This window comes from Nyctereutes procyonoides, unplaced genomic scaffold (assembly GCF_905146905.1).
Source record: "Nyctereutes procyonoides isolate TBG_1078 unplaced genomic scaffold, NYPRO_anot_genome, whole genome shotgun sequence".
In the NCBI taxonomy this organism is placed as follows: Eukaryota; Metazoa; Chordata; class Mammalia; order Carnivora; family Canidae; genus Nyctereutes; species Nyctereutes procyonoides.
In genome coordinates, this window is record NW_026575047.1 from 53095172 (window position 1) to 53122470 (window position 27299).

The following is a 27299-nucleotide window of genomic DNA, read 5'->3' on the forward strand; positions in this document are numbered from 1 at the left end:
CCTGGGCAACAATATGTAGACAAAAATACTGTGGTGTTCAAATGCCAAAAGCTATTTATAACCTTTGCCTTGGAAAACCTCCTATTATGTTAACCACTGCTGTTTGAGTGGAAGAAAATGTACAGCGCCAAAATAGAAATTTCAAAGGTGTGTGTCTTCAGATATTATCTTTCAAATAACTAAGAAATGATGGTTGAGCTGATGCATGCTGGATTGACTGAATTCTGGCTTTGACAGTGTTCTAATCGTAAAACAATGCTGTTAATTTATTTTCAGCTACAATTAACTTAAATTCAATGAATGATGGTTGGTATGGTGCATTGAAAGAAGCAATTCAGCAGCAACAGAACCAGTTGGTATGGGTTTCTGAGGGAAAGGTAAGAAACTTCCTGTTATTTAATGCTTTTAATAGATAATATGACTAATCTGAGATGCCTTTGAGTTACCATTGTTTTCTAACTAGGTCAACATATTAGAGTACTTTGGGGAGAGTTTACTTTTAAATTTTTATAATTTGTAGGGATCGTGAAAGTTGTTTTTGATAGTAAAAGATTCTGAAATTTCCCCACCTATTTAATTACCACTTCAGGTGTGCTCTCTCAGAGTTCTCCAATGCTAACTGAAAGAGTAAGGTTGAGTTCTGGCTCTGTCCCTCCTTGTCTGACTGAGGAATGACTTAGACCCTGGCTTCAGTTTCCTCCTCTGAAAATGAGGAGAGTTGAGTGAGCTAGGTCCTTGTTTCCTAGAGTGCTGTCCTCTGCACACAAGATTCAGGACTTGGTCTGAAAGAACAAGGCATTCTAAAGGCAAGTAATGGCTGGGAAATACTCTACAGAGGGGCAGCACTGTATCCACCAGCGTAGGAAGGGCTTTGAGAAATGAGTAAAGAACATATTTTATTACTTTGTTTACCTTGGGAATCTTTTCCTGCTTAATACTTGTTCATATTGTTACAGCATGCTAAGAAATGTTGGACAGAGCAGTAACCTCCTTTTTAGATACAAATTCAGATTTTTATATACATTCAAATGGCCAGCTTTAAAATAACTCCTTATATTCCCAGTCTTTCTGGTTTTATTGCAGTCTTTGATGGGAAGGGTGTGTTCGTTTTTTTGGGCAAATTAATACAGCTGAGAGAAACTTTTGTTTTTAATATCTTTTACCTTCGGTGTAATATTAATATGTTTTAGTTGCTAGAGAAGATTGAGAATATCTCTGATTTTTTGTTTCAATTTTTTGTATTTCCTTGTTGGCTTGTTTTTTGTTGTGTTTTGCCCCTGCATGGCCCCTACTTTCCTCTGCCTGGCTATGGCTACAGATGCTCTGGCAATGCATGCTGCATGCTTAGGACCACCACACCCTTTATCCAGAAAACACAACCTCTGCAAGAAGAGATGTTAAATGTTTGCATCTAGAGGTCGTATCTGGTCTGCTATTCCCAACCCGGTATTATTATTGTATCAGAATTGTGGTTTTTCTCATCAGTACCACTTTGGGGGATGCACTCTGTATAGTTAATTAGACCACTCTGAATAACTAGCATATCAGCTAGGACACTTGACAAATGGATGTAGAAAAAACCCACTGCATCACTTTACAGAAACACACTATTATTAAGTTTTACTCATGTGGCATTTTATACAAAGGATCACAGTCCTTTCCATACTAATCTGTAAAAACACAATTCTTTTAGCAGCTTTTGTCAGGTAGGATGGTTGATAATAACTAGTGACTGATTAGGTTTTATAAACCTGAAATGAAATTAGTTTATAAATGCACAAAGTATGCTGTCTGCCTATCTGAAGGTTTTTTTTAATCCACAAATCTTAATTTTCTGTGATTTCTTTTTGTGATATTATTGTGTGCTTCCTGTCTTTGCTTGAATTTAAAAATACAGGTCTAACTCACCCCAACTTTTTATGTGAGGAAAAACAGATCATTTATTATTAGATTGATGCATTTTGTAAATCAAAATAGCTTGTTACACTTTAAATCAAACTTGATAGATCTCCTGCCCCTTCTATTCAAGTATAATAATAATAGATTCTTAAACTAAAACCACTTCATTTCTCATTGACTTTCCTGAGCAAACTACTCTGGTCTAATTGCTAGGAAGAATTCTTTTTTGCAAGATCTGACACAGTCTTATACCCTACTAAACCAAGAAAAGTCATCCTGAGACTTTCTTAACATGTAGGCACATGTCATTTCTTGGTTCAAAGCAACCCATGGTTCTTGCTCACTTGTGCATTTCATACCACTGCAAAATCTATGTAGGTTGGTGAATTCCAAGTCAGTTCTTCCCTAAGGACTTAAATATTTCCTTGGCTGGCTGCTGGGTTATAGTCTTCCAGAACCCTAGCAAGTTAAAGGTTACAGTTGATAGCAAAAAGACTTCTCTTCTGCAGCAGCCATTATAGAATTGAGAACCCATTGATATTTCAATGAGAGAGACTCTGCTATAACTTACAGCCCTGGAATTCTCACTCCCTGAGCCCAGCAGGTACTCTGTTGAAAACCAGAGCCCCTGGGGTGTCTGACATACCTTAGTCTTTCATATCTGGAGAGCAATACTCAGTGTCAAGCTTTTGAGAGAGCCAGGTATAAGACTGTGTGGAATGTTCCATTCGGGCTACTCAAGCCTTATGTTTGTCCTTCAGCCTGTGCTAAAATGGAAGAAGGATTATCTGAATTCTGGATTCCAGATCCTTCAGCACTCATGCCCAGCTGGGCACAGTGTCCACCAGGCAAGATCTTCAGGGACTGTACTAATTAATCCAGGTACTAGTTTCAAACTAGTATCTAAATGACAGCCTGTTGATGCAACTCTTTAGATTCTTTTCCCTGGAATGCTTCTCATTTTCTTTCTAGTCTACTCAGAAGATAATGTAGACTAATAAAAACCAACTCTGCTCTTAATTACTTAGAAAAGAGAAACATTATTGCATTTCTCCCTCACCATCCACTGGATACTACATCTGTGAAAAATAATAAAGACAATAATTCTTAATTTAATCAGGCAACCAGTACTTAGATGATGCTTTTCCATTGTGTTTTACAAAAACTTGAAGGTCAAATACCAACTTTAAAAAGTCATTTTCTTTATATATATATATATGTATGTATGTATGTATGTATTTGTAAGGTCTTATGCAACTTGAACTGTGGCATTTATTTTCATAGTTACTCTTACATGAGCTGTTTTGTCAGTGTGTCCTTGTTTCTGTGAGTTTGGTTTAGCAGGATTCTCCCTCTTCACCTTGCTTTGGGCTGATAAACTAGTGACTGATTAGGTTTTGTAAACCTGAGTGGTGTCAGGGTTCCTTCGTTGACTTCTGGGTCTGAGCCTCAGAGTCCAGCTTTGTCATGGCTAACCAGCCAACATTTCATTCTTCCAAGCCCTTCAGATCTCAAAGGATGCTCTGTGTGTCTGCATGTGTGCTTGTACAATCTTCTTGACCTTTCCTCACCAGAAGTTTTGAGAAATAGATGTGATTTCTCCAAAGAAAAATATCCTTTTCAATCTCCCTTGTAAAATACAGGCCATCTCTTAAAGAACTACTGAATAAAATTTTTAATTTACTTTTATTTGACCCAGGCGGATGGTGCTACAAGTGATGACCTTGATTTGCATGATGATCGTCTCTCCTACCTGTCAGCCCCAGGTAGTGAATACTCAATGTATAGCACGGACAGTAGACACACTTCTGACTATGAAGATACAGATACAGAAGGCGGGGCCTACACTGATCAAGAACTAGATGAAACTCTTAATGATGAGGTTGGGACTCCACCGGAGTCTGCCATTACACGGTCCTCTGAGCCTGTAAGAGAGGACTCCTCTGGAATGCATCATGAAAACCAAACATATCCTCCTTATTCACCACAAGCGCAGCCACAACCAATTCATAGAATAGACTCCCCTGGATTTAAAACAGCTTCTCAACAGGTAAGCAGCAAGCATTCAACGTTTTGTAGTTAGAGGTGCATTATTAAGTTTTAGAATATGGTGATTGAGTTGAAGAATATATTATTTTGTCCTTTCTTCAGATTAAGAATTAATCTTTAATTTCAATTTGAGAATACCGAGGACTTAATTCTAAACTTTGTGTGTTCATCTTACACAGCAGTATACTGAATATTTTTTTAAATATTTTTAAATGTGAGGTTATAGTTTTGTTATTCAGCACACTAAAATGTATGTCTACCAGCCCCTATAAATGGAAGTGGGAAGTTAGCAATAAAGAGAAGCACTATATTTAAAATATTTTAAACACTTCACAGAAAGCAGAAGCCTCATCTCCAGTCCCTTACCTTTCGCCTGAAACAAACCCAGCATCATCAACCTCTGCTGTTAACCATAATGTAACTTTAACTAATGTCAGACTGGAGGGGCCTACCCCAGCTCCTTCTACTTCTTACTCACCACAAGCTGATTCTTTAAGAACACCAAGCACTGAGGCAGCTCACATAATGCTAAGAGATCAAGAGCCATCATTGCCGTCGCATGTAGAGCCAGCAAAGGTACCTGTGCTGCAGTGTTGCCTTCATTTGTCGCTCTCCATCAGTCTAGCACACAATCATTTTTGCTTTGCCCTTTGAGTGTTCCTTTTGCTTTTTTACTGTGGGCTTACACACCATAGTGCTTTTGAATCAATTATGAATCATTTCAGTTTTGTAGTTTGCATGGCTTCTGGTGGTATAAGGATCATTTGAAAATAGGCCTTTTAATTGAGATTTGTGCTTAATGTTTGTATTACTTTTATTTTTTGGCTTTCAGTATTTTCCAGAATTCCTTATAGTACGTAGTTGTGACTTACCATAAACATTTTTGTGTTTTGTAAATTATGGTGTCTATAAGTTTTATGATTTTTATTTTTGGTGTCCAAATCAAGTGGAATCAGTAGTTCAGTGTATTGCTTTTGTACTAAATTTAATAATTATCTTTAACTCACTTTTCATTTAGAACATGCTAAAACATAAAAGCCCCCTACCTGCATTATTAAATTTTGAGCTTTCACTTCAACTAGCTTTCTCACTAATCTCTTTCTTGTCTTGGGAATAAATGGTAGAACGTGCCATTTTCATATATCAAATTCTTCTATTTTTGTCTATTAAAATAGACTAGAACTGAAAACAAGCCTTTGTACTGAACCGTGAATTTTTTACACAGGTGTTTAGAAAAGATCCCTATCCTGAGGAAATGATGAGACAGAACCATGTTTTGAAACAGCCAGCTGTTGGTCACCCAGGGCAGAGGCCAGACAAAGAGCCTAATCTGAGCTATGAATCCCAACCCCCATATGTAGAAAAACAGGCCAACAGAGACCTCGAGCAGCCCACATACAGATACGACTCCTCAAGCTATACAGACCAGTTTTCTCGAAACTATGATCATCGTCTCCGCTATGAAGAGCGCATTCCCACATATGAAGAGCAGTGGTCATATTACGATGACAAACAGCCCTACCAGCCTCGGCCTTCTCTTGATAATCAGCACCCTCGGGACCTTGACTCCAGACAGCATCCAGAAGAGTCCTCAGAAAGAGGGTATTACCCACGTTTTGAAGAGCCAGCCCCTCTGTCCTATGACAGCAGACCACGCTATGACCAGCCACCTAGAACCTCTACCCTACGACACGAAGAGCAGCCAACTCCTGGATATGACATGCATAACAGATACAGACCAGAAGCACAGTCCTATTCTTCAGCAGGCCCTAAGGCATCTGAACCGAAGCAGTATTTTGACCAGTACCCACGAAGTTACGAGCAAGTACCATCACAGGGATTTTCCTCGAAAGCCAGCCACTATGAGCCTCTCCATGGTGCTGCGGTTGTCCCTCCTCTAATACCCGCATCTCAACATAAGCCAGAAGTTCTGCCTTCAAATACCAAACCTCTGCCTCCACCCCCAACTCTGACTGAAGAGGAGGAAGATCCAGCAATGAAACCCCAGTCTGTACTCACTAGAGTAAAAATGTTTGAAAACAAAAGATCTGCATCATTGGAGAACAAGAAGGATGAAAACCACACCGCTGGTTTTAAGGTAAGCATGTAACCATGCCTTTCCTGCCTTGGACTCCTGGGCACATTTGGTGAAGGAACAGTTCAGAATGCTTTGTCACTCTCCCTCCCCTGCTTAAATGAAGCCTCTTTTGCAATTATCTGTTCTTGGGGCATGTTTGTGTTCTGTTTTGCAGCCTCCAGAGGTAGCTTCTAAACCTCCAGGTGCTCCCATTATTGGTCCTAAACCCACTCCTCAGAATCAGTTCAGTGAACATGACAAAACACTGTACAGGTAGGTATGCTTTATGGTGTTTGTGGCCTACACCTGACTGGGAATCTGACACTTTCAGTAGTGAAGAAGCCTTTTACTTTTTGAGGAGAGGAGAGGAAGGAAGAGGAAAATGTTCTTGTTTGTCTTTAAATGAAAACTACCAGCCTTTCTAATTAATTGGTGGCCTTAGAAAGAAAAAGATCTTGATTATGCCTTCTGTAACAGACCTTTGTTAATGCTTTTAGTATCAGGTCTTCCAAAAAGATTATTTTTCTCGCCAGCGATTAAAAATAAAACTTTCAAAGCCCTACATTTGTATTATATTCTTTAGTTTTAGAAGTGTTTTCAGACACACAAACTTTCAGTTTTTAGGGGCAAAGAAACAGTCTCAGGTTGGCTAAAATAACAAAAATTAATCATTTAGTGAAATGATTAGTGAACATGTGCCATATTCTTGCCATTGCTCAAAGTATTTCAGTGCAGTGTGGGTAGACTATCTTTTTCCCCATTTAAAAGGAAGGTACTGGGGCAGAGAGGGATTGAGCAGCTTATAGGACTTGGGTATAGTCCTATATATAGTAGACAGTCCTATATATAGTCTATATATAGACTATATATTAGGACTATACCCAAGTATACTTATGCTACTGTCTAGCATATACATTTTCCTCTTAGTAATGTCTAGTACTTTTTATGAAAACATAAACTACTGTAAGGTTTCCTTTAGCCAGTATCATTAGCAAATGAACTATTTTACATAAAATAAATTTGTGATTACTGAAAGCTTAGGTCCCCCCCCCTTTTGGGGTGTGAAACCTATTTATTTTTGAGGCAAAGTTTCTAAAATTCACTAAGTAGAGGATACATAACAATGTACCAACTTCCAATGGTTTTTGACTTAGGAATTTTCAACTTTACAATAGTGTGAAAGCAATTATGCATGCAGTAGAAATTGTACTTCAAATTTTGAATCTTGATTTTTTTTTTCCCCCCATGTCTGATACAGTACTCTCTGCTGATACTGCGCTGGGGGCAGCTCCCAGTCAGCCACAGGATCAGGGGCTAAGTTTAGACAATTAAGGAGTTAGTACACTGAAAACCATTCTGTAGCCATACAGCCATTTTGTTTTTCATTTTCTGTATAGTAGTCAATAAATTATATGAGATACTCATTTTATTATAAAATAAGCTTCGTGTTACATGATTTTAGCCAACTGTAGGCTAAAGTATGTGTCCTGAAACATTTAAGGTAGGTTAGGGTAAGCTATGGTGTTTGGTAAATTAGGTATATTAAATGCATTTTTGACTTAGGGTATTTTTACCTTATGATGGATTTGTCAGGATGTAACCCCTTTGTAAGTTGAGGAAGATTTGTATTAACTTACTTTTTTTCCCACTGCTTCCTGTGCCCTCTAGAACTTTGGACTAGATAGAGTTATTTCCTTATATGAGAGTCATTTATCAATCCTGGATTAAAGTTCTTAAATTTTCTGTTATTACTTGTTGCTAACATTGGTGTATGTACTTGGATAAGTTCTCCACTGTCTTCCTTGCATTCCCTTTTCTCTTTCTAATTAACTGCTTCTAACCTGCTGTGAGGCTCTATAACCAGATCATTATCATCAAGCTTTTTAGATTGTGTTAAAGACCTCAAAAGCCAGAAGAGGGCTGCCTTCCGAGTATAATGTATGAAGGCATGGGATTTGGAATGCCCATTTTGACTGTTGGACTGCTCAGTACAATCCTGAATAACCATAGCAGTGAAAGGTCATGATAAAATATTTATATATTCCATTTTCTTTGTAAAAGTAATATCTGAAAAAGTTGTTCCATTTGTTACTCATTGTCAGGATCCCAGAACCTCAAAAACCTCAGATGAAGCCACCTGAAGATATTGTTCGGTCTAATCATTATGATCCCGAGGAGGATGAAGAATATTATCGAAAGCAGCTCTCCTACTTTGACCGAAGAAGTTTTGAAAACAAGCCTTCTACACACATTCCTGCTGGCCATCTCTCAGAGCCTGCCAAGCCAGTTCATTCTCAGAATCAACCAAACTTTTCTAGTTATTCTTCGAAGTAAGTTATTTCACTTAAGACTTAACATTTTAAAAAAGGATACATAAAGGTTCAGTTGCATAAAGTAGAAGTTAATCACGTGAAATTCAGTATGTTTGGGAGGAATGCAGTTAAGTCCAAAATAGATGATTCCGGGCAGCCTGGGTGGCTTAGCAGTTAGCGTCGCCTTCAGCCCTGGGTGTGATCCTGGAGACCCAGGATTGAGTCCCACGTCAGGCTCCCTGCATGGGGCCTGCTTCTCCCTCTGCCTGTGTCTCGGCCTCTCTCTCTCTCTGTCTCTCATGAATAAATAAATAAAATATTAAAAAAAAAAAAAGATGATTCCTGTCGCTCCAGTGGTTCAGCGTTGTGCATAGTTTCTAGCTCTCGTTTGTGTGTGTGTTTTGTCTTTAAACTCTGATAGCACATACACAAAACTTTTCCCTTATGAAAGATGTTAAAATGTTTTGAGGTAAGGGAATAAACTGTGAAGACCCTGAATGTTAGGTGAATCATAAGTCACCCCTCTGCACAACACACTTAATGCTGGTTCTTTCCTTCTTTCCTGATTTTGCTTTTTAAATATGAAAGCCTCATGACAGGGAGTGACATCATTTGAGGGAGAACAATAGAGAGGTTTTTTTTCAAGATGAGAAAGAGCTTATCTTTTTTTATTGTTGGAATTGAGGGGACTTTAAAGATATCTGGTCCAGTTTTATGCGTGAGGAAACCAAGGTCCAATGAGGTGACGTGACAAGGGTAGAGAGGATCGAGCACCCAAGTTTTTGACTTGTAGTTGTCTTTTTCCTATTCTGTGCTCCTCCCTTCTGTTGACTTGTCTTTTGGGGGTCTTATTGATTTGTTTTTCTTTCTTGGGGCTTTTTTGCTATACAGACCCAACTGAGATTGGGTTATAAACTCACATAGGCACAGGTGGTGGATTCATACTTCAGCAAAACAAACCCACAAGAATGAGAAACAGATGTGGATTTATTACATGGCATTCATTTACACCATTATGAGACCCTACTGATAAGCAAGTTGTGAGTTCAGACAAGAAGAGAAGATCCAAAGCTGTTTGAGAGTCTCTGAGTTCAGTGAAGTAAGTTCTCTGTAAAAGGGTCCATCCAGATCTCCCTTTTGATTAACAGAACTCAAGTGATTAGGGGCATTACATCTGTAAATCCCTGTCACAGCAGCACCTACAGTAGTGCTTGAGCAAATGATGGGGACTATTGTTTGGCCTACCAAAGTAAACAAATCAAAAAGCCATCACAAATCACTCTTGCTTCCAAATTCAAAAGCACTCAGATTTTCAGTGAATTCGATGCTTGGGATTGTCTAAACTTAACTATCATTTGTCATTTACTATTGAGTGAACATTTTTTTTTAGAATATTCTTTTAAACTTCTTTTTTTTTTTTTTTTTTAATTTTTATTTATTTATGATAGTCAGAGAGAGAGAGAAAGAGAGAGAGAGAGGCAGAGACACAGGCAGAGGGAGAAGCAGGCTCCATGCACCGGGAGCCCGACGTGGGACTCGATCCCGGGTCTCCAGGATCGCGCCCTGGGCCAAAGGCAGGCGCCAAACCGCTGCGCCACCCAGGGATCCCTCTTTTAAACTTCTAATATTAACCTAATTTTAATTACCACTCTTCTCTTAGACATCATTTGAGTGAAGATTTAAAACCTTTTTTTTCCACTGTTACCCATTTAAATCTTTGTCTAGAGAAGAAAGCTGTTTATGACAACCATAAATGCAAACTTTGAGTACTGCAGTGGGTCTCATTAAATGCAAACAGGGTCTTAGACCAGTAGTCTACCCTACCATGACAGTAGGGAGGTGCCCAGTATATCTAGAGAGAGTGTCCAGACTCAGACAGTGAGGTGAGACTTAGTGAGCTCACTTTTACTTAAATCATTAAACACATTCATTCCTGTTAGAAGCAGGTCCAAGGGTGTAGTGGAAGGAGAGAGATTTGATTTAATTTGATTTATTGATTTGTCTTTATTTTATTTATGTACTTGGTAAACAGAGTCCAACCTTAAATTTAGGAATACATTTAGGCCTAAAATGTAAGTAAGTCTTTTCAGAGAATGAACTGACCAAGCATTTTTGGGTTTGACTTAATGGGGTTTTCTACAAAGAAAGCTTAATGACCTATTTGTGCTGTGTAATTTTCAGACAGGGTCTAGAACTCAGTAGCACAGGACACAGTGTACTAGGGGTGTCAGCTGCCCCCCCTTTCCATTAATGCAACCCTGGGAGGAACAAATCTTAGCTGGTCAGAGGTTTCTCAAGGATATATTGCCTTTGACAGAAATAGATAACCTTTGTGTTTGTGAATATGCCCAGGACTCTTGAGTGTTTGGCTTTGCCGTTTCCTCTTGTGTTACGGGAGCAGGGAAGTGTGACTTGAGATGGACACTAGTACACATTTCCTTCCTTTGTTGGCACAAAGTAAAAACTGGTTGTGCTGTGTTTCCCCATATGGGTATCCGGTGGGCAGAGTGTTGGGAAAGGGGAGTGAGGGGTAAGATAAGGATGACCAAGAGAGAAGGTGTTTCTCTGCTGTCTCCTTCTCATGCTGTTATACTCTTGTGCCCATTGAAGACAACTTTAACAACTGGAAAATCATTTAAAGTATATGATCCTCTTTGTCCTGTATTTCAAAACTGTTTACTGTTTTCTCGGTCTCCCGTACACTGCCTACAGGCCTTTATTTTCTTTTTTTTTTTTTTAATTTTTTATTTATTTTATGATAGTCACACACACAGAGAGAGAGAGAGGCAGAGACATAGGCAGAGGGAGAAGCAGGCTCCATGCACCGGGAGCCCGACGTGGGATTCGATCCGGAGTCTCCAGATCGTGCCCTGGGCCAAAGGCAGGCGCCTAACCGCTGCGCCACCCAGGGATCCCCAGGCCTTTATTTTCTGAAGTAAAATATAGAAATAGCAAAGTTGTCTTCTTCCGGGTAACATATGCCAACATGCCATGTAAAAATACCCCTCAGAAATAAATGGTGGCAGTTAGGGGAGAAGTCTACTAGCACAGGACAGAAAGTGAGTGGCTATCACCTGTCTTATAGTTCCAGAGAGCTGGCTTGGAAGTGGGGAGGTTAGGAAATGTGGCTCAGACATTCATCTTCACAGCCAGGGAAGAGTTCCCAGGACTCTACAACAGGGCTGGAAGAGCAGTCCCCTTCTGCATCTATGCAGCTCTCCCAGCCCAGAGACTCAGCTTCTTTGAGGCATCTAGGGAGTTTATTGTCACTAGAATCTCTCTCTCAAGAATCCACTTATTTTGAGACTTCCAGGTCTCAAAATAAATGTGAGCGGGTTTCAGCTTTTTAAGAACTGAGTAAGACTGACGTTAGGTTGTGTCTCTTTGTGTGTGACATTCGGTGAGAGAAGCTGTGTGTTTCGAGCTTGGCAGCTTTCCAGACAGGCTCCACTCATCCCAGGACTTCGCCCTGGGACTGGGGATGGGCAAGGTCTTGCTAGGAAAGAGTACAGGTTAATCAGTCATGTTTCAGGGACACCTGGGTGGCTCAGTGGTTGAGCGTCTGCCTTCGGTTCAGGGCGTGATCCCGGGGTTCAGGGAGCCAGTCCCGAATTAGGCTTCTTACATGGAGCCTGCTTCTCTCTCTGCCTGTGTCTCTCTCTCTCTCTCTCTCTCTCTCTCTCTCTCTCTCTCTCTCTCTCCTTTCTGTCTCTCATGAATAAATAAATAAAATCTTAGAAAATGAGTTTCAAAGGCAGGCGTATATTCATTGGCCCATTCCTCATTACCCTGCTGGGCATCAGCGCAGCCGGGTGTGTTATACCTCTGCTTCTTGTGTTTTCACTTAGAGGATTTCTTTTGCCCAGCCTTTTTTCTTTTAGTGGAGCACTTCATTCTTATTCAGAGCCTGCTGATTATTCTTAGTCCTGCTCCTTAATTTAGTTCATTTCTTTGCTCACCACTAGCAAGTGAAGCCTGAGGGCAGAGGTAGAAGAGAGATCAAGCACCTTGTTCCTCACTAGCTTCACAGTTAAAATATGTAGAGGGCGGGTAGGCGGACAGTCGCAGGACCTACCAATGTTACTATATTTTAATTTATTGGTGATTTTCCTAGCTTTAATGGGAGTTAGTGGTGGTTTCTTTTACAGATCAAATTATTCTGAAATGGTGGATGTTAATTGTTTTGGTTGATATTTTAAAATGACATTTGAGTTCCATTTGCTACAAATGTACTTAGTTAGATTGACCATTTTCTTTCATTTTTCTATTGCGCTTGCTTTGCCATCACCTAGATTTCTTGGCTCTTACACTAGCTATGACTACTTGAAAAGGAGCATCAAGTGGTAAGACTGGCATTGATGTGAGGCTGTTACATAAGGTGTCCCTCACTGCATCACTGGCATTATGTGCACTTTCAGATTTTAAAGTCCTCTTCAAATGTTTAGCCTAAGTGCCCGAAAGCAATGTAACAGTGTAGTTTTAAAGCCAATACAAGACTAGACTTCTTCAGTGAAATTTTCTGTGAAAGTACATTCCAAATGTCTGTTTTGTTTGTGCACATAAAGCCAGTGCAGCTTTGGCTCTCTGCAAAGGTTTAGATGGCAGTGTTGTAATTATGGGTCTATTTTAAAGATTTCTTCTGTTTGAATTTTATGTGCTACATATTAACAATTGGCAATCTGAAAAAAATAAGCATGAATGGCACAATTTAACTTAAATGAGCCTTGTAAAATCAAGCAATATCTGCTACGCTAGCAGTTGTTAAATGAAAAATGCATCTAGTAAATAAAGGTCAATTTCCAAGTGAAAGGTGTCCAGTGTTTTTAGTGTCACTGGAACACAGCCACACCCATTTCATTTATATATGATGGCTGTTTTGGGGCAAAGTTTGAATAGTGGTGAGAGAGACTGGCCCAAAACACCAACAACATTTACTGTTCAGCCCTTTACTATAAAAAAAATTTTTTTTTAATTGCCAACCTCTGGTCTATAAAACCATTTTTTTTTTGTAGTGATCTGTCCCAGAAGCCAAGGCGTTTTATACTTTAGATACCAAATCAGAAGTGAATCTAAGGAAGATTTGGGCCAATAAATCTTTTTTTCACAATATTTGGAAGACTTTCTCAAACGTCTCAATCATTACTGTTTTTTGTAAGCAACACAATTAATATTACAAGTATACCCAAAATTTCATCTGCCTTTTGGTTGCCATCTTCTGGATGTTTTACTAATATTCTTTAAGTATCTGTGCTGTCTTTACATTTCTTGTGCTGATAAATGGTTGAATTTGTTTGTACATTTGGGTAGAGTTAGCCATTTATACTCATAAGAATATTTTTGTGAAATTCTAGATTTTTCTTTAACTCAAGGATACTTAGAGGATGAGAACTTATTTTGTAAATGTGAATCTATTTTCATATGTTGGCATTCTCTTCATTTTTTTTCACAGGGGAAAGTCTCCTGAAGCTGATGCCCCTGATAGATCATTTGGTGAGAAGCGCTATGAGCCAGTCCAGGCTACTCCCCCACCTCCCCCATTGCCCTCCCAGTATGCCCAGCCTTCTCAGCCCGGTACCAGCTCCTCTCTTGCCCTCCACACGCATGCCAAGGGGGCACATGGTGAAGGTAGGAGAGTTAGCATTCCTGCTGTAATAGAGTGATACTTAGAAAATTGAATTCTTGCCGTCTGTAAGCAAAAGGGTTTTTCATTAAAAAATGCATACTTGAAACTTTTAGGCTGAGAACAGTGAAAACTAAGGGTTTTGGTAAATAAAAGTACATCTCCTGTTTTTATGACTATGACCAATGTATCAGACCAGCCTTTTAGCTAAATAGATTTTAATCTATTAAAATAGATTTAATAGATTTAATACTAGATTTTTTTCTATTAGATTAAATAGATTTAATCTATAGATTTTCATATTTTACTAGCACAGCTCAGTTTCTGGAAGTATTTGTTTGCCAGTATGTCTGAATCTAAATATTTGAATGGTAGTTTGTAAAATTACGGTTATGCTCCTTCCTCACACGTGGATATAGGAAAGCTTTGAGGTTCCATATAGCTTGTGTCCCTTAGCACCTTGCAGTTAGGTACTGTGGCGGAATCCCAGCAAGGTGGCCAACAGCTCTCTCGTTGGTTCATCTTAACAGCTGTGCCCTGCGTTTCTGCCCGCACTCTCTCCTTCACAGCTCTCTGAGTGGTAACTGTTTCCCCTGACCCATGCGATCTCTGGCCCTGGGCCCTGGGCCTGGCTCCTCTCCCGCATCCTGCTTGCCTCATCTTTCCTTTTCCCTCTGCCCTTAGATATGTGCACTCAACTAGTCCATTGTTCAGAGCACCTTGTCCTGTCCCTGCTACCTCCTCAAACTGTGTCTCTTTGCCTTCCATCAGACTCCCCTCGACCCCCCCCCCCAAGAGGGCCTACTGTCTTTACCTCCAAATGCTGCTTGTCTTATTTGCCCTTTCAAAAAAAAGGATGGTCTATTGTACCCTAAAAATCTACTACGATTTATCAATTATCCTGTTGTCTTTTTGCTACTACAGATATTTCTCTATTATTTACGTAGGAGTCAAATTCTAGGACAAGTCTTTAACCAGATGAGCTGTAGAGTCTTAGTGGCAGATTGAGCTTATTACCCCATGTTAGGAATTTCTTTCCACACTGTGCAGATAAAGTTTTAATTCTTGCCAATCCTTAAGTGCCTTTTATTTCTTTTTCTTACCTTTTTCCTCTGGCAAGGACTTTGAGTAAAATGTTGAGTGGAAATGATGGGAGCAGACATCTTTGCTTCCCCATCCAAGGGAGAAAAGATTTATTATTTCACCCATACCACGTTAGCTATAGGTTTTTCTCATAGCTACTCTATTATGTTTTGGATGTTCCCTTATTACCTTCCAGTTTGCTGAAAGCACCTGGTCACATGCATTAAGATGAACATGACATTTTTCTTCTTTATTCTGTTAATATGAAATATATTGCTGTGTTCACAGAAATTTGGGTTCTTTTTTTTTTTTTTTTTTTTTACAGTATCCTTGTCTGGTTTACTATCATTGTTGTGCTAGTTTCATAAAAGAGAGCCTAGGACATGTTCCCTCTTTCTCTTTTTTTCTGAAAGACTTTGTTTTAGCATTGATATTATTTTTTCATGAATGAGTTGCTAGAATTCAGTTGATACTACTTGATACTGCCACCAGTGGTATGTGGAAATTCCTGTCCCGCATCTTTGCCAACTCTTGACATTACCAAACTGAAGTGTTGCCAATAGAATGGGTGTGAAATGGTATTTGAGGCATTTGGGATTACAAGTAGTGGGGTTGAGTACCTTGTATGGTAAACTGAGCATTCCGGCCTTCACTTCTATTGTTGCCTCTGTGGAGCTTTGCCTATCTTCCATTTGGTAAAATTTTTTCCTTTGGGTGTATAGGGGTTCTTCAGAGATTTTAGATCCTAATCCTGTGCAGTTAAACAGTTGTAAATAGCTTCTCCCAATCTGTGGCTTTCCTTTTGGTTTTAGTTAGGTGGTGGTGTTTTGTTCGTTTTTAACATAGTGGTATTGTCAATCTGTTTATAATTTGTTACAGATGTTGGAGGTAGGATACCGAGACACTAGTCTCGGGAGGCCTAGACTCTTAGCAGTCTGACCCTGACTCCAAGGCAGCAGGATACGCTAAAGCACTACATGTGTCCATGCCCCTCCTGGTCTGTCAGTATCACAGACAGCCACCAGGGCTCAAGAGCCACCTTCTGACAGTGTGGACCCTGATCTGGGCCTTGACTCCAGCACTGGAACAAATTATTATGGGAGAGATCTCAGAGGAGCTGTTGAAACCTCTGAAGAGGTTTTAAAAATGCTTATATATGTTTATTCTTTCAGGTAATTCAATATCACTGGACTTTCAGAATTCTTTAGTGTCCAAACCAGACCCACCTCCATCACAGAATAAGCCAGCAACTTTCAGACCACCAAACCGAGAAGATACTGTTCAGTCTACTTTCTATCCGCAGAAAAGTTTCCCAGATAAAGCTCCAGTTAATGGAGCTGAACAGACTCAGAAAACGGTCACTCCAGCATATAATCGATTCACACCAAAACCATACACAAGTTCTGCCCGGCCATTTGAACGCAAGTTTGAAAGTCCTAAATTCAACCACAATCTCCTGCCAAGTGAAACAGCACATAAACCTGACTTGTCTTCAAAAGCCCCTGCTTCTCCCAAGACTCTTGCAAAAGCACATAGTGCAGCACAGCCTCCTGAGTTTGACAGTGGAGTTGAAACTTTCTCCATCCATGCAGATAAACCTAAATATCAAATGAACAATCTCAGCACAGTGCCTAAAGCTATTCCTGTGAGGTAAGATATTTTGCCTGTTTCTTAGCCTTGTGATTTGTCTAATGTGAGTGTGGCATAGTTTATGTGATTTGGGACTTAAAATGAACATTTTAACTTCAACTTTAAGCTGAACAGTGTTGTCCAAAACGTTGTTGTGGTGAATGTCGTTATGTACTCACAGGGGGTACAAGATAATAAAATAATAAAACTCACAACCAAGTGTGGTCAGTAGGCGTTGTCATTATCCATATTTTACTAGGAAATGAGGTTGAGTGACACTGCAGTTTGAGCAGAGTCCCACAGCTAGGATGAGAGGAGCTTACATTCCACATCTGACCTCAGAGCCCAGACTCTTAACCAACCAACCATAGCTTCCCATAACCTCTAACCTTGGGCTGGTGAGATACGCTTGGAGAATATCTGAAAATCATCATAAGCATCTGTGTTCCTTGTCCACTCTGTTCAACAGTGACATTAGAAATAAAAAGGTAACAACCTCAAAATGGTTGTTAAAAAATCAGTAGCTCTTTTTAAGTTTTAATGAGTAAGCTATCTGAGCAAATGAGACAAAGTGAGCTTCCCTGGATCTAAACCCATATGCTCGTTTCCCTCTTGTCCTGATGTGGTGACTAACCAGACCCATTCTGGCCACACAGAAGCTCATCTCAGCCTCAGCTTCCCAAATCCACTTATATTGTCAAGCCACCTGTTGAAACAGCAGGGCCAGGAGGGCCACCTGGAGTCAGCTTCCCAAGAGCAAGAATGGTCCTAAAAATGTACTGCCTCCTTGTGAATCTTTCCAGTAGCGGAGGCCGGGAAACCTGTTCTCTCTCACACACAGCAACATTATCCCTGGTGCTCTGGTCGTGTGGGAATGAAACTACAGCTTCCCTTCACATACTTTGGCATTCCAGCTTTCTGCTCACGTTTAGGTTGGGACTCAAAATTTCACTCCAAGAAGTCTTGATAGCCTACATTATTGAAGCAGTCATTGAGACTACATCCCTTTGGCCTTTGGTATTCTCTGTGTACTAAGTGAATATACTGTGTTTTTCATGGGTGCTTGACGTGTACCCAGACCAAAGTATTACCTCATCGTGCTGTAGAAGCCATTGATAGCAGGGGCTGTTTGATACTCAGGGAGTGCTGAGAAAAGGCCATAAGTATGCAGGCTCAAAATCCTAGGGAGGTGGGGACTCTAATTAATACTTATCAGGTCTTAGATGCTTTCAGTTCTAAGATGCACCGTTGTCTTATGTATCCCTAAGAAGGAAAAAAAAAGTGCTACCAATTAAACCATGACTGCTAGTTTTAAAACACAAAGTTCATGGATGTTAAGAGGTGTTTCTTAAAACCAATGAACTAGGGATCCCTGGGTGGCGCAGCGGTTTGGCGCCTGCCTTTGGCCCGGGGCGTGATCCTGGAGACCCGGGATCGAGTCCCACGTCGGGCTCCCGGTGCATGGAGCCTGCTTCTCCCTCTGCCTGTATCTCTGCTTCTCTCTCTATCTGTGTGACTATCATAAATAAATAAATAATTAAAAAAAAAAAAAACCAATGAACTATAGTAGTTGGGCGAGCAAGGTAGTCAGGCTTTGTACATCCTGGTTGCAGAAATCAGTAATGAAGGGAAATTGATTACTTATCTTCAGAAATGAAATTGATTTCTCCAGGAAGAATATGATTTATTATTTTCTTGAGTAAAATGGGTCACTGAAAACTTCTTGATGATACAGAGAAATCAACTAAAATGAAACCAACTGTTACAATTGTAGTGGAGATGCCTGTGTATCATTGAGGTTTACTCATCGGTTGTTTCTGACCTCAGCCCGTCAGCTGTGGAAGAAGATGAAGATGAGGATGGCCATACTGTGGTGGCCACAGCCCGAGGCGTCTTTAACAACAATGGTGGGGTGTTGAGTTCCATAGAAACTGGCGTCAGTATCATCATCCCCCAAGGAGCCATTCCGGAGGGAGTCGAACAGGAAATCTACTTCAAGGTCTGCCGAGACAACAGCATCCTCCCCCCTTTAGATAAGGAGAAAGGTGAGTGTGCTTATTTTTTTGTGTAGTTAAACTAACTAGAGTTGCCCTCTGTGCTCTTCAAAGCTTGTATGTAGCACTCAGTTGAGAAGATAATCTGGACCCTTTTGCTACTTTGCAATCCCAGCATGTTCCTCCCCCTGGGGAAGGGAGGTGCCCTGCAGTAAGGCGAGGGGAGAGATGAGCACACTGGACTTGCCCACACAGTGGACTTTACTTTTGATGCAAAAGTGACTGTGATGATAGGTGATAGGCCTTCAGGCCTTCCTCCACCTATCTGCTGGGTGGTCTTAGCTGACCTCACCAAGTCTGTCTTTGTGCGCTTCACCCCTTGCCTCTCTGAAGATAGGTCTGGGTAACACCCAGTCAGAAAGCCTTTGCTCCCTGCTTGTCTCGTGAGTGTAGAAAGAAGCATCCTGGGGCAGGTGCTCATCACCCAACCCTAGCACTGGTAAGGGCTCAACAGAGTAAGTAAAGAATCCCTGTCAGATATTACCATGCCTGTTTCTGAACTTCTGAAGGAATCTAGGAAAGCTGTCATTTTTCATAATTTTTCTGTATCTGTCAGGACAATGTGATGAACTGTGTGTCAACTTCTTTTGAAATCTTGTAGCAGTTGCTTTACTTCCTTACATACATCATTTTAGCTCAGTTTCTTACATTTTGTGGAACACGAACGTAACGTTGGTCCCTTAAACCACATCTGCAGAAAATACAACATTTAAAACATCAGATAAAAGTAACATTTATAGGAAGTACGTTTGAATATATCTTACAAAAACTCCATGATCGAATGCAGTTAACCACCAACTACCTGTGGCTATTTTTGTTTATATCCTTTGTCGAAAATTTTATCGAAAACAAAGGATACAAAATAGAATACTATTTCACCAAAAACTTAAAAAGGAGAAGTGATAGACATAAACAGTTCTGAAATGAACTTTTAATGGTCTAACATTATCCTTTGTTGTGATGGTAAGGAAATTACAGATTATTTAAAAATCATAGAAATGACTATAACATTACTAGGGTGAGGCAAAGTTCCTGTTTATGTTAGAAATATGCATATTCTCTACTTTGTCATAACCTTGATTCCCAGATTAATTTTTCTGCAAGAAGTTTTCATGTAATATTTTTTTTTCTAATTTTTCCCTTCAAGGTTTTACTTAAATTCACGTTAACTAAGTATTAGTTACAGGAGTAGAATTTAGTGACTCATCATTCACATACAAACCCAATGCTCATCACAACCTAAGTGTCCTCTTTTATCCCCAACACCCATCTAGCGCACCACCTCCCTTCCAGAAACTCTCAGTTTGTTCTCTGTACTTCTGTTTTGCCTCCCTCTCTGTTTTTGTCTTATTTTCCTTCCCTTCCCCGATGTTCATCCATTTTGTTTCTTAAATTATCTGTGATTATTTTTAGTTGGAATGTGCTAGAAGTGCAAAATACACCCTGATTTCAGAGATTTACTACATTGATTATATGTTGAAATAAATATATTTTTGATATATTGGGTTACATGAATATTAAGTTTATTTCAGCTGTTTTTTATTTCAGTGTGGCTACTAGAAAATTTTAAAATTTAAGATCCCATGTGTCTTCATTGTATTTTTTTTTCTTCATTGTATTTTTTATTGGTCACTGGGGCTGTAGAGAATTAACTGCATTTGGCTTTAAAGCAAATCATAAGAACATGGGGGTGTGAGGAGAACTGTGGTCTGGAAGGGGAAGGAAGAGGCCATTTAACCTGTCACTCCCACTCCCTCCAACTGCAGGTGAGACACTGCTGAGCCCCTTAGTGATGTGTGGGCCCCATGGCCTCAAGTTCCTGAAGCCCGTGGAGCTGCGCTTGCCACACTGTGCGTCCATGACTCCTGACGGTTGGTCTTTTGCTCTAAAATCATCCGACTCCTCGTCGGGTATGCTGTCTTCACTCTGTCCTTTGGGGGCTTTGGGTACTGTCATTGATTAATCCCTGGGCTGTTGGAGCTACCCATGCTGTTTGTGAGCAAATCTCTACCTCTGTTCCTGTGGCCTTGTAGGCATCACCAGTGCTTTAAAATTTCCTTGTGGTGCATGCATAAATGAATATGGAAAGGCTCAGAAGTTTCTGCCTTTTAAACATTGATGATTTGGCTAAAGGTTAACTGTTTCTTGGAGTTTAAGAAAATTATTTGTTTTGTCAAAATTATTAAGATGCAGTGGGAGAATTGTTACTGCCCTGTATATATAGGCATTTTCATCTTATTAAAATGATTTGATTCCTTTATTCAATAATATTTATTTTTGGTTACCATTCTTTAATTTCTCAACCTACAAAGTATAATACACCAGAGAAACTTGAAATACAAAAAATACCTCCACTGTGATCATACTTGGCCATGGTTTCCCAGTGTAAAACTCTTAAGTATCTTCTATTATACACACTACTTTTAAATGGCTTTTTGCTCTTAAGGTCATAGCTTCAAAGCTTCCATTGCATTTTCACATTTCTCACTTCCTTGGGTGACTACATCAGTTACCAGTTGAAACATTCTATATTTATGGTATAGATCGTTTTAATTGAACCTCATATAGAAAAATAAGAATTAAAGTTTTGCTTTTGAATTTTAGTACACCAGGTGAGTATTATTGCAGTTTGAATATGAAATAGAGCTTTAAGGTATAGAGATAATAGGAACATGCTCTATTAGTACCCAAGATTAGAAATTATATATAAATCTATATTTCCTGATACCTACAAGTAGAGCCAATAAATTAATTCTATTTTTATTTATTTATTTATTTAAAGATTTTATTTATTCATGAGACAGAGAATGAGAGAGGCAGAGACACAGGCAGAGGGAGAAACAAGCCCCATGCAAGAAGCCTGACATGGGACTCGATCCTGGGACTCCAGGATCATGCCCTGGGCTGAAGGAGGCGCTAAACCTCTGAGCCACCCAGGCTGCCCATAAATTAATTTTAATACAATAGATAGTAGAGCTATTTCCTCAGGGACTCCACTGGGAAGCATTTTATTAGCCTAGTTTGAATTAATGAATTAATATTAATGAAGCTGCATTTTAAGCATCTATTCTGAAAGATTGCAGCATGAGCTCTGATTATTTTCTAAACCATTTTAGGATAAGATTCTTTAAATATTTTTCCCCAGATATTATATGAAGCATAAGTGATTCCTCTGTTTGTTATTCCCATATTTTAAGCTACAGAACATACATTATTTTGTTAGATTGAAACAACTTTTTCCTGTGTTAAATTTGAGTACATTCACCTAGAACAGAAATATGTTTGTGTGATCTTCTGTGGCTTTAGAATGCTTTGCTACTATAAATTTCTTTTCAGAAAGTCAAGGGTAGATTTTTGATAATGACTGACTTAATCCCAACAAAAGTTAGTATACTAGAAAGAAGCTCGAGCCAGAAGTTAAGATTTTTTTTATTTACTTTCAAGAGTTGAAGCTCTGTTTCATTGCCTAAACAAACTGTTGTTATCTGCAGTATGGCATAAGCCCAAATAAGTTTGTGAAGTGATTTAGCCTCTGTTTAATTACTGTGTTTTAAACTGCTGGGCCTGTCGTGACTCAGAAACCATCAGGTGATGTACAGCTCAGTGTGGGCAGGGTCTCTCAACCTTAGCACTTGTTGACTTTATGGCCAGATGGTAATGCTTTGTTGTCGGAACTGTCTTGTGCATTGTGGAACTTTTAGCAGCAGCATCCCTGGCCTCTACTCACTAGGTGTCAGTTGTGACAGGTAAAACCATCCCCAGACATTGTCCCATGGGGGTGCAAAACAACTCTTGGTTAAGAACTGTTGCGGGAAAGAAGGCAAAATCAGTAACTTTGTATACTTACCTTGGATGCCATAGAGACATCTGCCTTGACACTTGGTGTCCACTACCCCGGGCTTCTTAATTCTAGCTATTGATCTCAAATCACCAAGAGCTTATTAAATTCAGACACTCAAGCCCTGCTTCAGATTTAACAGTTGATGGGTTTTCAGAGCTCCATGAATGATTTTGTTGTACAGCCAAGCTATCAGGGTTGAGAAGTTCTTGGTCCAGACATAAAGTGATTTGGGGGGAGGTAAAGGGGAAGGAAGGGTCTTCAGGAACCAGATTCTGCAGAACTTTCAGGCGTTCATTTGTTAGTCTACAGTTGAGTGTGAAAAATAGGTTCTCGTACTCAGTTAATTCTTGTCCCAACTTTCAAAAGTGCTGTTAATAATTATGTGGACCTAGGCACCAGAACTATGTCAGGCATGTATGGTCACCCCAACTTCTGTTCATTGTTTGAAAAGGCATAAACTTGAAAACACAATAAAAGAGAAATCTGAAACTGCTTTGAATCCTTAGATTCCAGTGGGTCTTCATTGAAATGCAGCACTTAGCATTTTGATCCAAGTGCATATACTGAAGAGATAGGAGAAAATTGTATCTGAGGATATATATTCATGTTTGCCCCATGATTACACAGCATCACAGCTAGCGATTTCACCAACTGCAAATGACAAGCACTTCTTTTTATCTCCTAGGTGATCCTAAAACCTGGCAAAACAAGTGTCTTCCTGGAGATCCAAATTACCTTGTTGGAGCAAACTGTGTTTCTGTCCTGATTGACCACTTTTAATTCTTAAAATTATAGGAGCTTGATTAAATAATGTGAAACTGGGTTAAACTTACTAAATCTAAATGGAAGCACTCTATCAAGTATTATACTTTCCTTAGAATTGATACTGCAGTTCTTAGTATTAAGCATTTTGTCTGAACAGATGAAGATTAGTGAGCATGCCCCTGCACCGTGGTCAGAAAACATGCTGCAGACTGCGTGTTTGTGATGGAAAAACCGTCAGTATTGGCTGGAGGGTCAGAGATGGTTTGCTTTGTAATGATTTTTGTACTTTTTTACAGTCACTGCTTACTTCACTGATTTCCGTTAAAATACCAGCCAGTAAATGGGGTGCATTTGAGTTTTATTCTTTCCAAAGTACACTGTTTCAAACTTGATTATGGCCCTGGCTTGGCATACACATTTTATTTTATTATGCATGAGGTAATATGCACACATTTAAAAAATATACCTGGAGCATATAAACCAGTGTAGTAGATTTAACAGAAATGTACAGCAAGGGGAATTTGTAGCTTTGGGGCGGAGGGGGGGGTGGTAGGGAAGTCAAGTGAAGACAATTACTTATTGTATATGGAAACACATTTTTTTAGGGAAGGACACCAAAGCATGTGAGACTGGTTCTGTGGCCTCTTTGGATCTAAATTAACCATATCACCACAGACATACTAACCAGCAGGAATGCCTTACCCTCATATTTTTAATTCTTAGATCATTCTCTCTGTGTATTACTAAGTTTATATGGCTTTTGTGCACATCTAGTTACTGTATCATGAAAAAGATTGAGTAAATTGTGGATTTGGTGGTTTCAGAAATGTATAATCACCCAGAGAAAATAATGGTGTGATTTGGGGATTCCCCACCCCCACCCCCACCAAGGGGCAGTGGTGGTTTTTCTGTTCTTTTGGCTATGCATTTGAAAATTTTGACGTTTTAAGGATGCTTGTACATAATGCGTGCATACCACTTTTGTTCTTGGTTTGTAAATTAACTTTTATAAACTTTACCTTTTTTATACATAAACAAAACCGAGTTTCTTAAGGCTACCTTTGTATTTCTCTCCTGTACCTCTTGAGCCTTGAACTTTGACCTCTGCAGCAATAAAGCAGCATTTCTATGACACATACAAGGTCATTTTTTAAAGAAAAAGAATGCACAGAGTTGTTACATTTTTAAGTGCTGCATTTAAAAGATACAGTTACTCAGAATTCTCTAGTTTGATTAAATTCTTGCAAAGTATCCTGACTGTAATTTGTGATACCATGCTGTGCCCTAAAGTGTATTTTTTTACTAATAGACAATTTATTATGGCACATCAGCACGATTTCTGTTTAGATAATACACCACTACATTCTGTTAATCAATCATTAGGTGTGACTGAATTTCTTTTGCAGTTATTAAAAAATCTCAAATTTCTAAATCTGCGGAATAAAACTTTTTAAAATAAATTGCTGGTTTAGTCTCTTTGCCCACTGTTTCTAATTTTGTGCAGCTTTGTTATATTACCCTGTTTAAAATCCCGCACATTGGCCCTCATCACCTGTTTACCCTGTCACCTCAGGCCTGGTAGGGCACCTGCCACAGCTGATGCACTGTGATGGACGAGCAGTGCTGGTCCCTGAGACCTTGAGGCAGAGCAAGAGTCAAATGAGAATCCTTTTTCCTTTGCAGAAGCCTGGGCAGTGTTCCCACTGCATTTGTAAATATACATACAGTTAGTATGCATTTGTGTTCCTTACAAACAGTTCATATGTAGTTTGTATCCTGCTTTTTCCCAAAAACATAGCACGGGCATTTTCCTATGTTATATTTAGGAGTAGAAAATGATTTTTGATGGCTATAAATATTCCACCATGACTGCCATACTTATTTAACCACCGTTGTATTGACATTTACGTTGTTGCTAAATCTACATTTATGTAGGTTTTTACTACATTTATGTAGATTTAGCCTATTTGCTTCATCTTTTTTTATCTTGGTTAAAATGTATGTACAGTAAAAATATCCATTTTAGTGAATAGTTTTCCAGATTTTGACAGACATACAGTTTTAAAACTGTTAACTATTTTTTTTTAAGATTGTATTTATCTGAGAGTGAGTATGAGCCAGGGCGGGAGGAGGGGCAGAGGGAGAGGGAAAGGCAGACTCCCCACTGCTGAGCAGGGAGCCCAGAACCTCAGGATCACAATCTAAGCCAAAGGCAGACATTTAACCGACTGAGCCAACCAGGTGCCCTCCCTGTTACCATTTATTAACGGTAGTCCTCAGTTTCATCATCTCCCAAAGTTCATGCTCTCCCCTGCCCCCCCCCCCCCCCCCCCCGCCTACTATCCCTGTAGTTTGTCTTCCTCAAGGGTATCCTGACCATAGGATCCTGCGGTATGCAGCCTTGAGTGTGGCTTCTTTCACTCAGCATGAAGCATTTGAGATGCACTTAGGAAGTTGCAAGTATTAGTGGTTCTTTCTTATGTGGACCAGGTTCCACCATGTGAATGCCTACCTCTGTTTATCCAGCCCTAGGTGCAAGTTTGGAGAGGATGAATAAAGTACATAAAAATGCTACAAATGTATTGCAGGTATAAACTGAACTTTGTAAGAAACTGCCACCCTGCCTGCCAGCATGCCATCCTGTCGTGCATCCTGCCACCTGTCTCGGAGCATCCAATGGCTCCAGGCCCTCACCAACAGTTGCTGTTTGTGATAGTTTTATTTTAGCCTTTCTAACGGGCTGCCTCCTGGTGGGTTTGATTTGCATCTCCCTATTGTATTGGCTCATGATATTGAGTGTCTTTTCATTTATCTGCCATGCATTCTTTGCTGCAGTATCTGTTCAGATCTTTTCTCATTTTTGCAAATTGCATTGTTTACTGTTTCAAGAGTTCTTCATATCATCTGAATGCAGGTTCATTATCAGATGTGTGATTTGTGAATACTTTCTCTCAGAGGTCTCTTCGTTTTCTTAATAGTGTCTTTTGAAGTGCATAAGTTATTAATTTTGACAGAGTCCAGCTCATTCATTTTTTATAGATCGTGCTTTTCGTGTCCTGTCTGATAAATCTTTACCTAAACCAAAGCAGAAAGATTTGTTCCAAAAGTGTTACAGCTTTAGGTTTTATATTTATGTCTGTGATCCATTTTAAGTTCATTTTATACTTGTGTGAGATGTTTGTTGCGTTCCACTTAGTCTATTTATCTTACTGGTAGGTGGCCCACAATGTTACCTTAGCTCTTTAGGTGCACTAGTCTGTCGTGTTTTAAATGTGTGCTTATCCTGAATGCAGACCCATATACACAGAGCCTCAACTAGACTCCAGGTTTCCATATGTATCAGTGGAAGGAACATACCTCTGCAGGTGGTTGGTTGTACTGACCTGCCTGGCTTTTACTGCATGAATGCCAGGCAAGGTTTATATACCTTTTTAATGTTTATAGGAATAAGGGCATTTTGTTCCCTCAGACCATCTTCCTGTAGCACTGAGCATGGTACACTGAAGTGACTCACAGTCACGTTCTGGTTCAGAAGGGTTTTTTTTACCCTTTGCCATATGACTTTCTCATACTAGGAAACCTTGTGTGTCCACTAGTGGTACTTGAGTCCGTTCCTTCTCCTCCTTGACTTCACACGTTTTCACTTGGTGCAGTACACACCAGGCATCACGCCACCAGAGATCCGGGTGAAGGAACACAGTTCTGGACGCAGTGGCTCTCCAGCCTTGATGGGGATGCACTTGACCAGAAAGGGATGTGGCAGCAGACACAGACAAACTGGGAGCAAGTTGTTTGCCTTTGGCCTTGACTGGCAGTTTGAAAATAGCTGGCCAGCTAGGAAGCTGGCACCTGTTTTTGCAGATGACTGGGCACGGAGGTGTCCCAAGCTGGGTCACTGAAGAGGACTCCTCAGGCTCCATAGTCGAGTTACCCTGGATAGAGCACTGGGAAACCACTGTCTTGTGCAGAG

General features: G+C 39.8%; 1 protein-coding gene across 7 annotated transcripts in view; it reads left to right on the forward strand.

Annotated features, from left to right (window-relative positions):
* The window catches only part of TJP1 (tight junction protein 1), a 253048-nt gene extending 228259 nt beyond the window's left edge, over positions 1–24789 (forward strand). For 2 of the 7 annotated variants that reach the window (XM_055326338.1, XM_055326343.1), the window contains 11 exons: positions 277–377; positions 3599–3949; positions 4285–4524; positions 5174–6046; positions 6201–6298; positions 8128–8355; positions 13787–13962; positions 16213–16690; positions 18497–18714; positions 20490–20633; positions 23250–24789. In XM_055326338.1, coding sequence (XP_055182313.1) covers positions 277–377; positions 3599–3949; positions 4285–4524; positions 5174–6046; positions 6201–6298; positions 8128–8355; positions 13787–13962; positions 16213–16690; positions 18497–18714; positions 20490–20633; positions 23250–23344 — 3002 coding nt within the window. In that variant the 3' untranslated portion in view covers positions 23345–24789. The remainder of the gene's footprint in view (positions 1–276; positions 378–3598; positions 3950–4284; positions 4525–5173; positions 6047–6200; positions 6299–8127; positions 8356–13786; positions 13963–16212; positions 16691–18496; positions 18715–20489; positions 20634–23249) is intronic. The other 5 variants (XM_055326339.1, XM_055326340.1, XM_055326341.1 and 2 more) reach the window with 5 other exon arrangements.
* The last annotated feature ends 2510 nt before the right edge of the window (positions 24790–27299 follow it).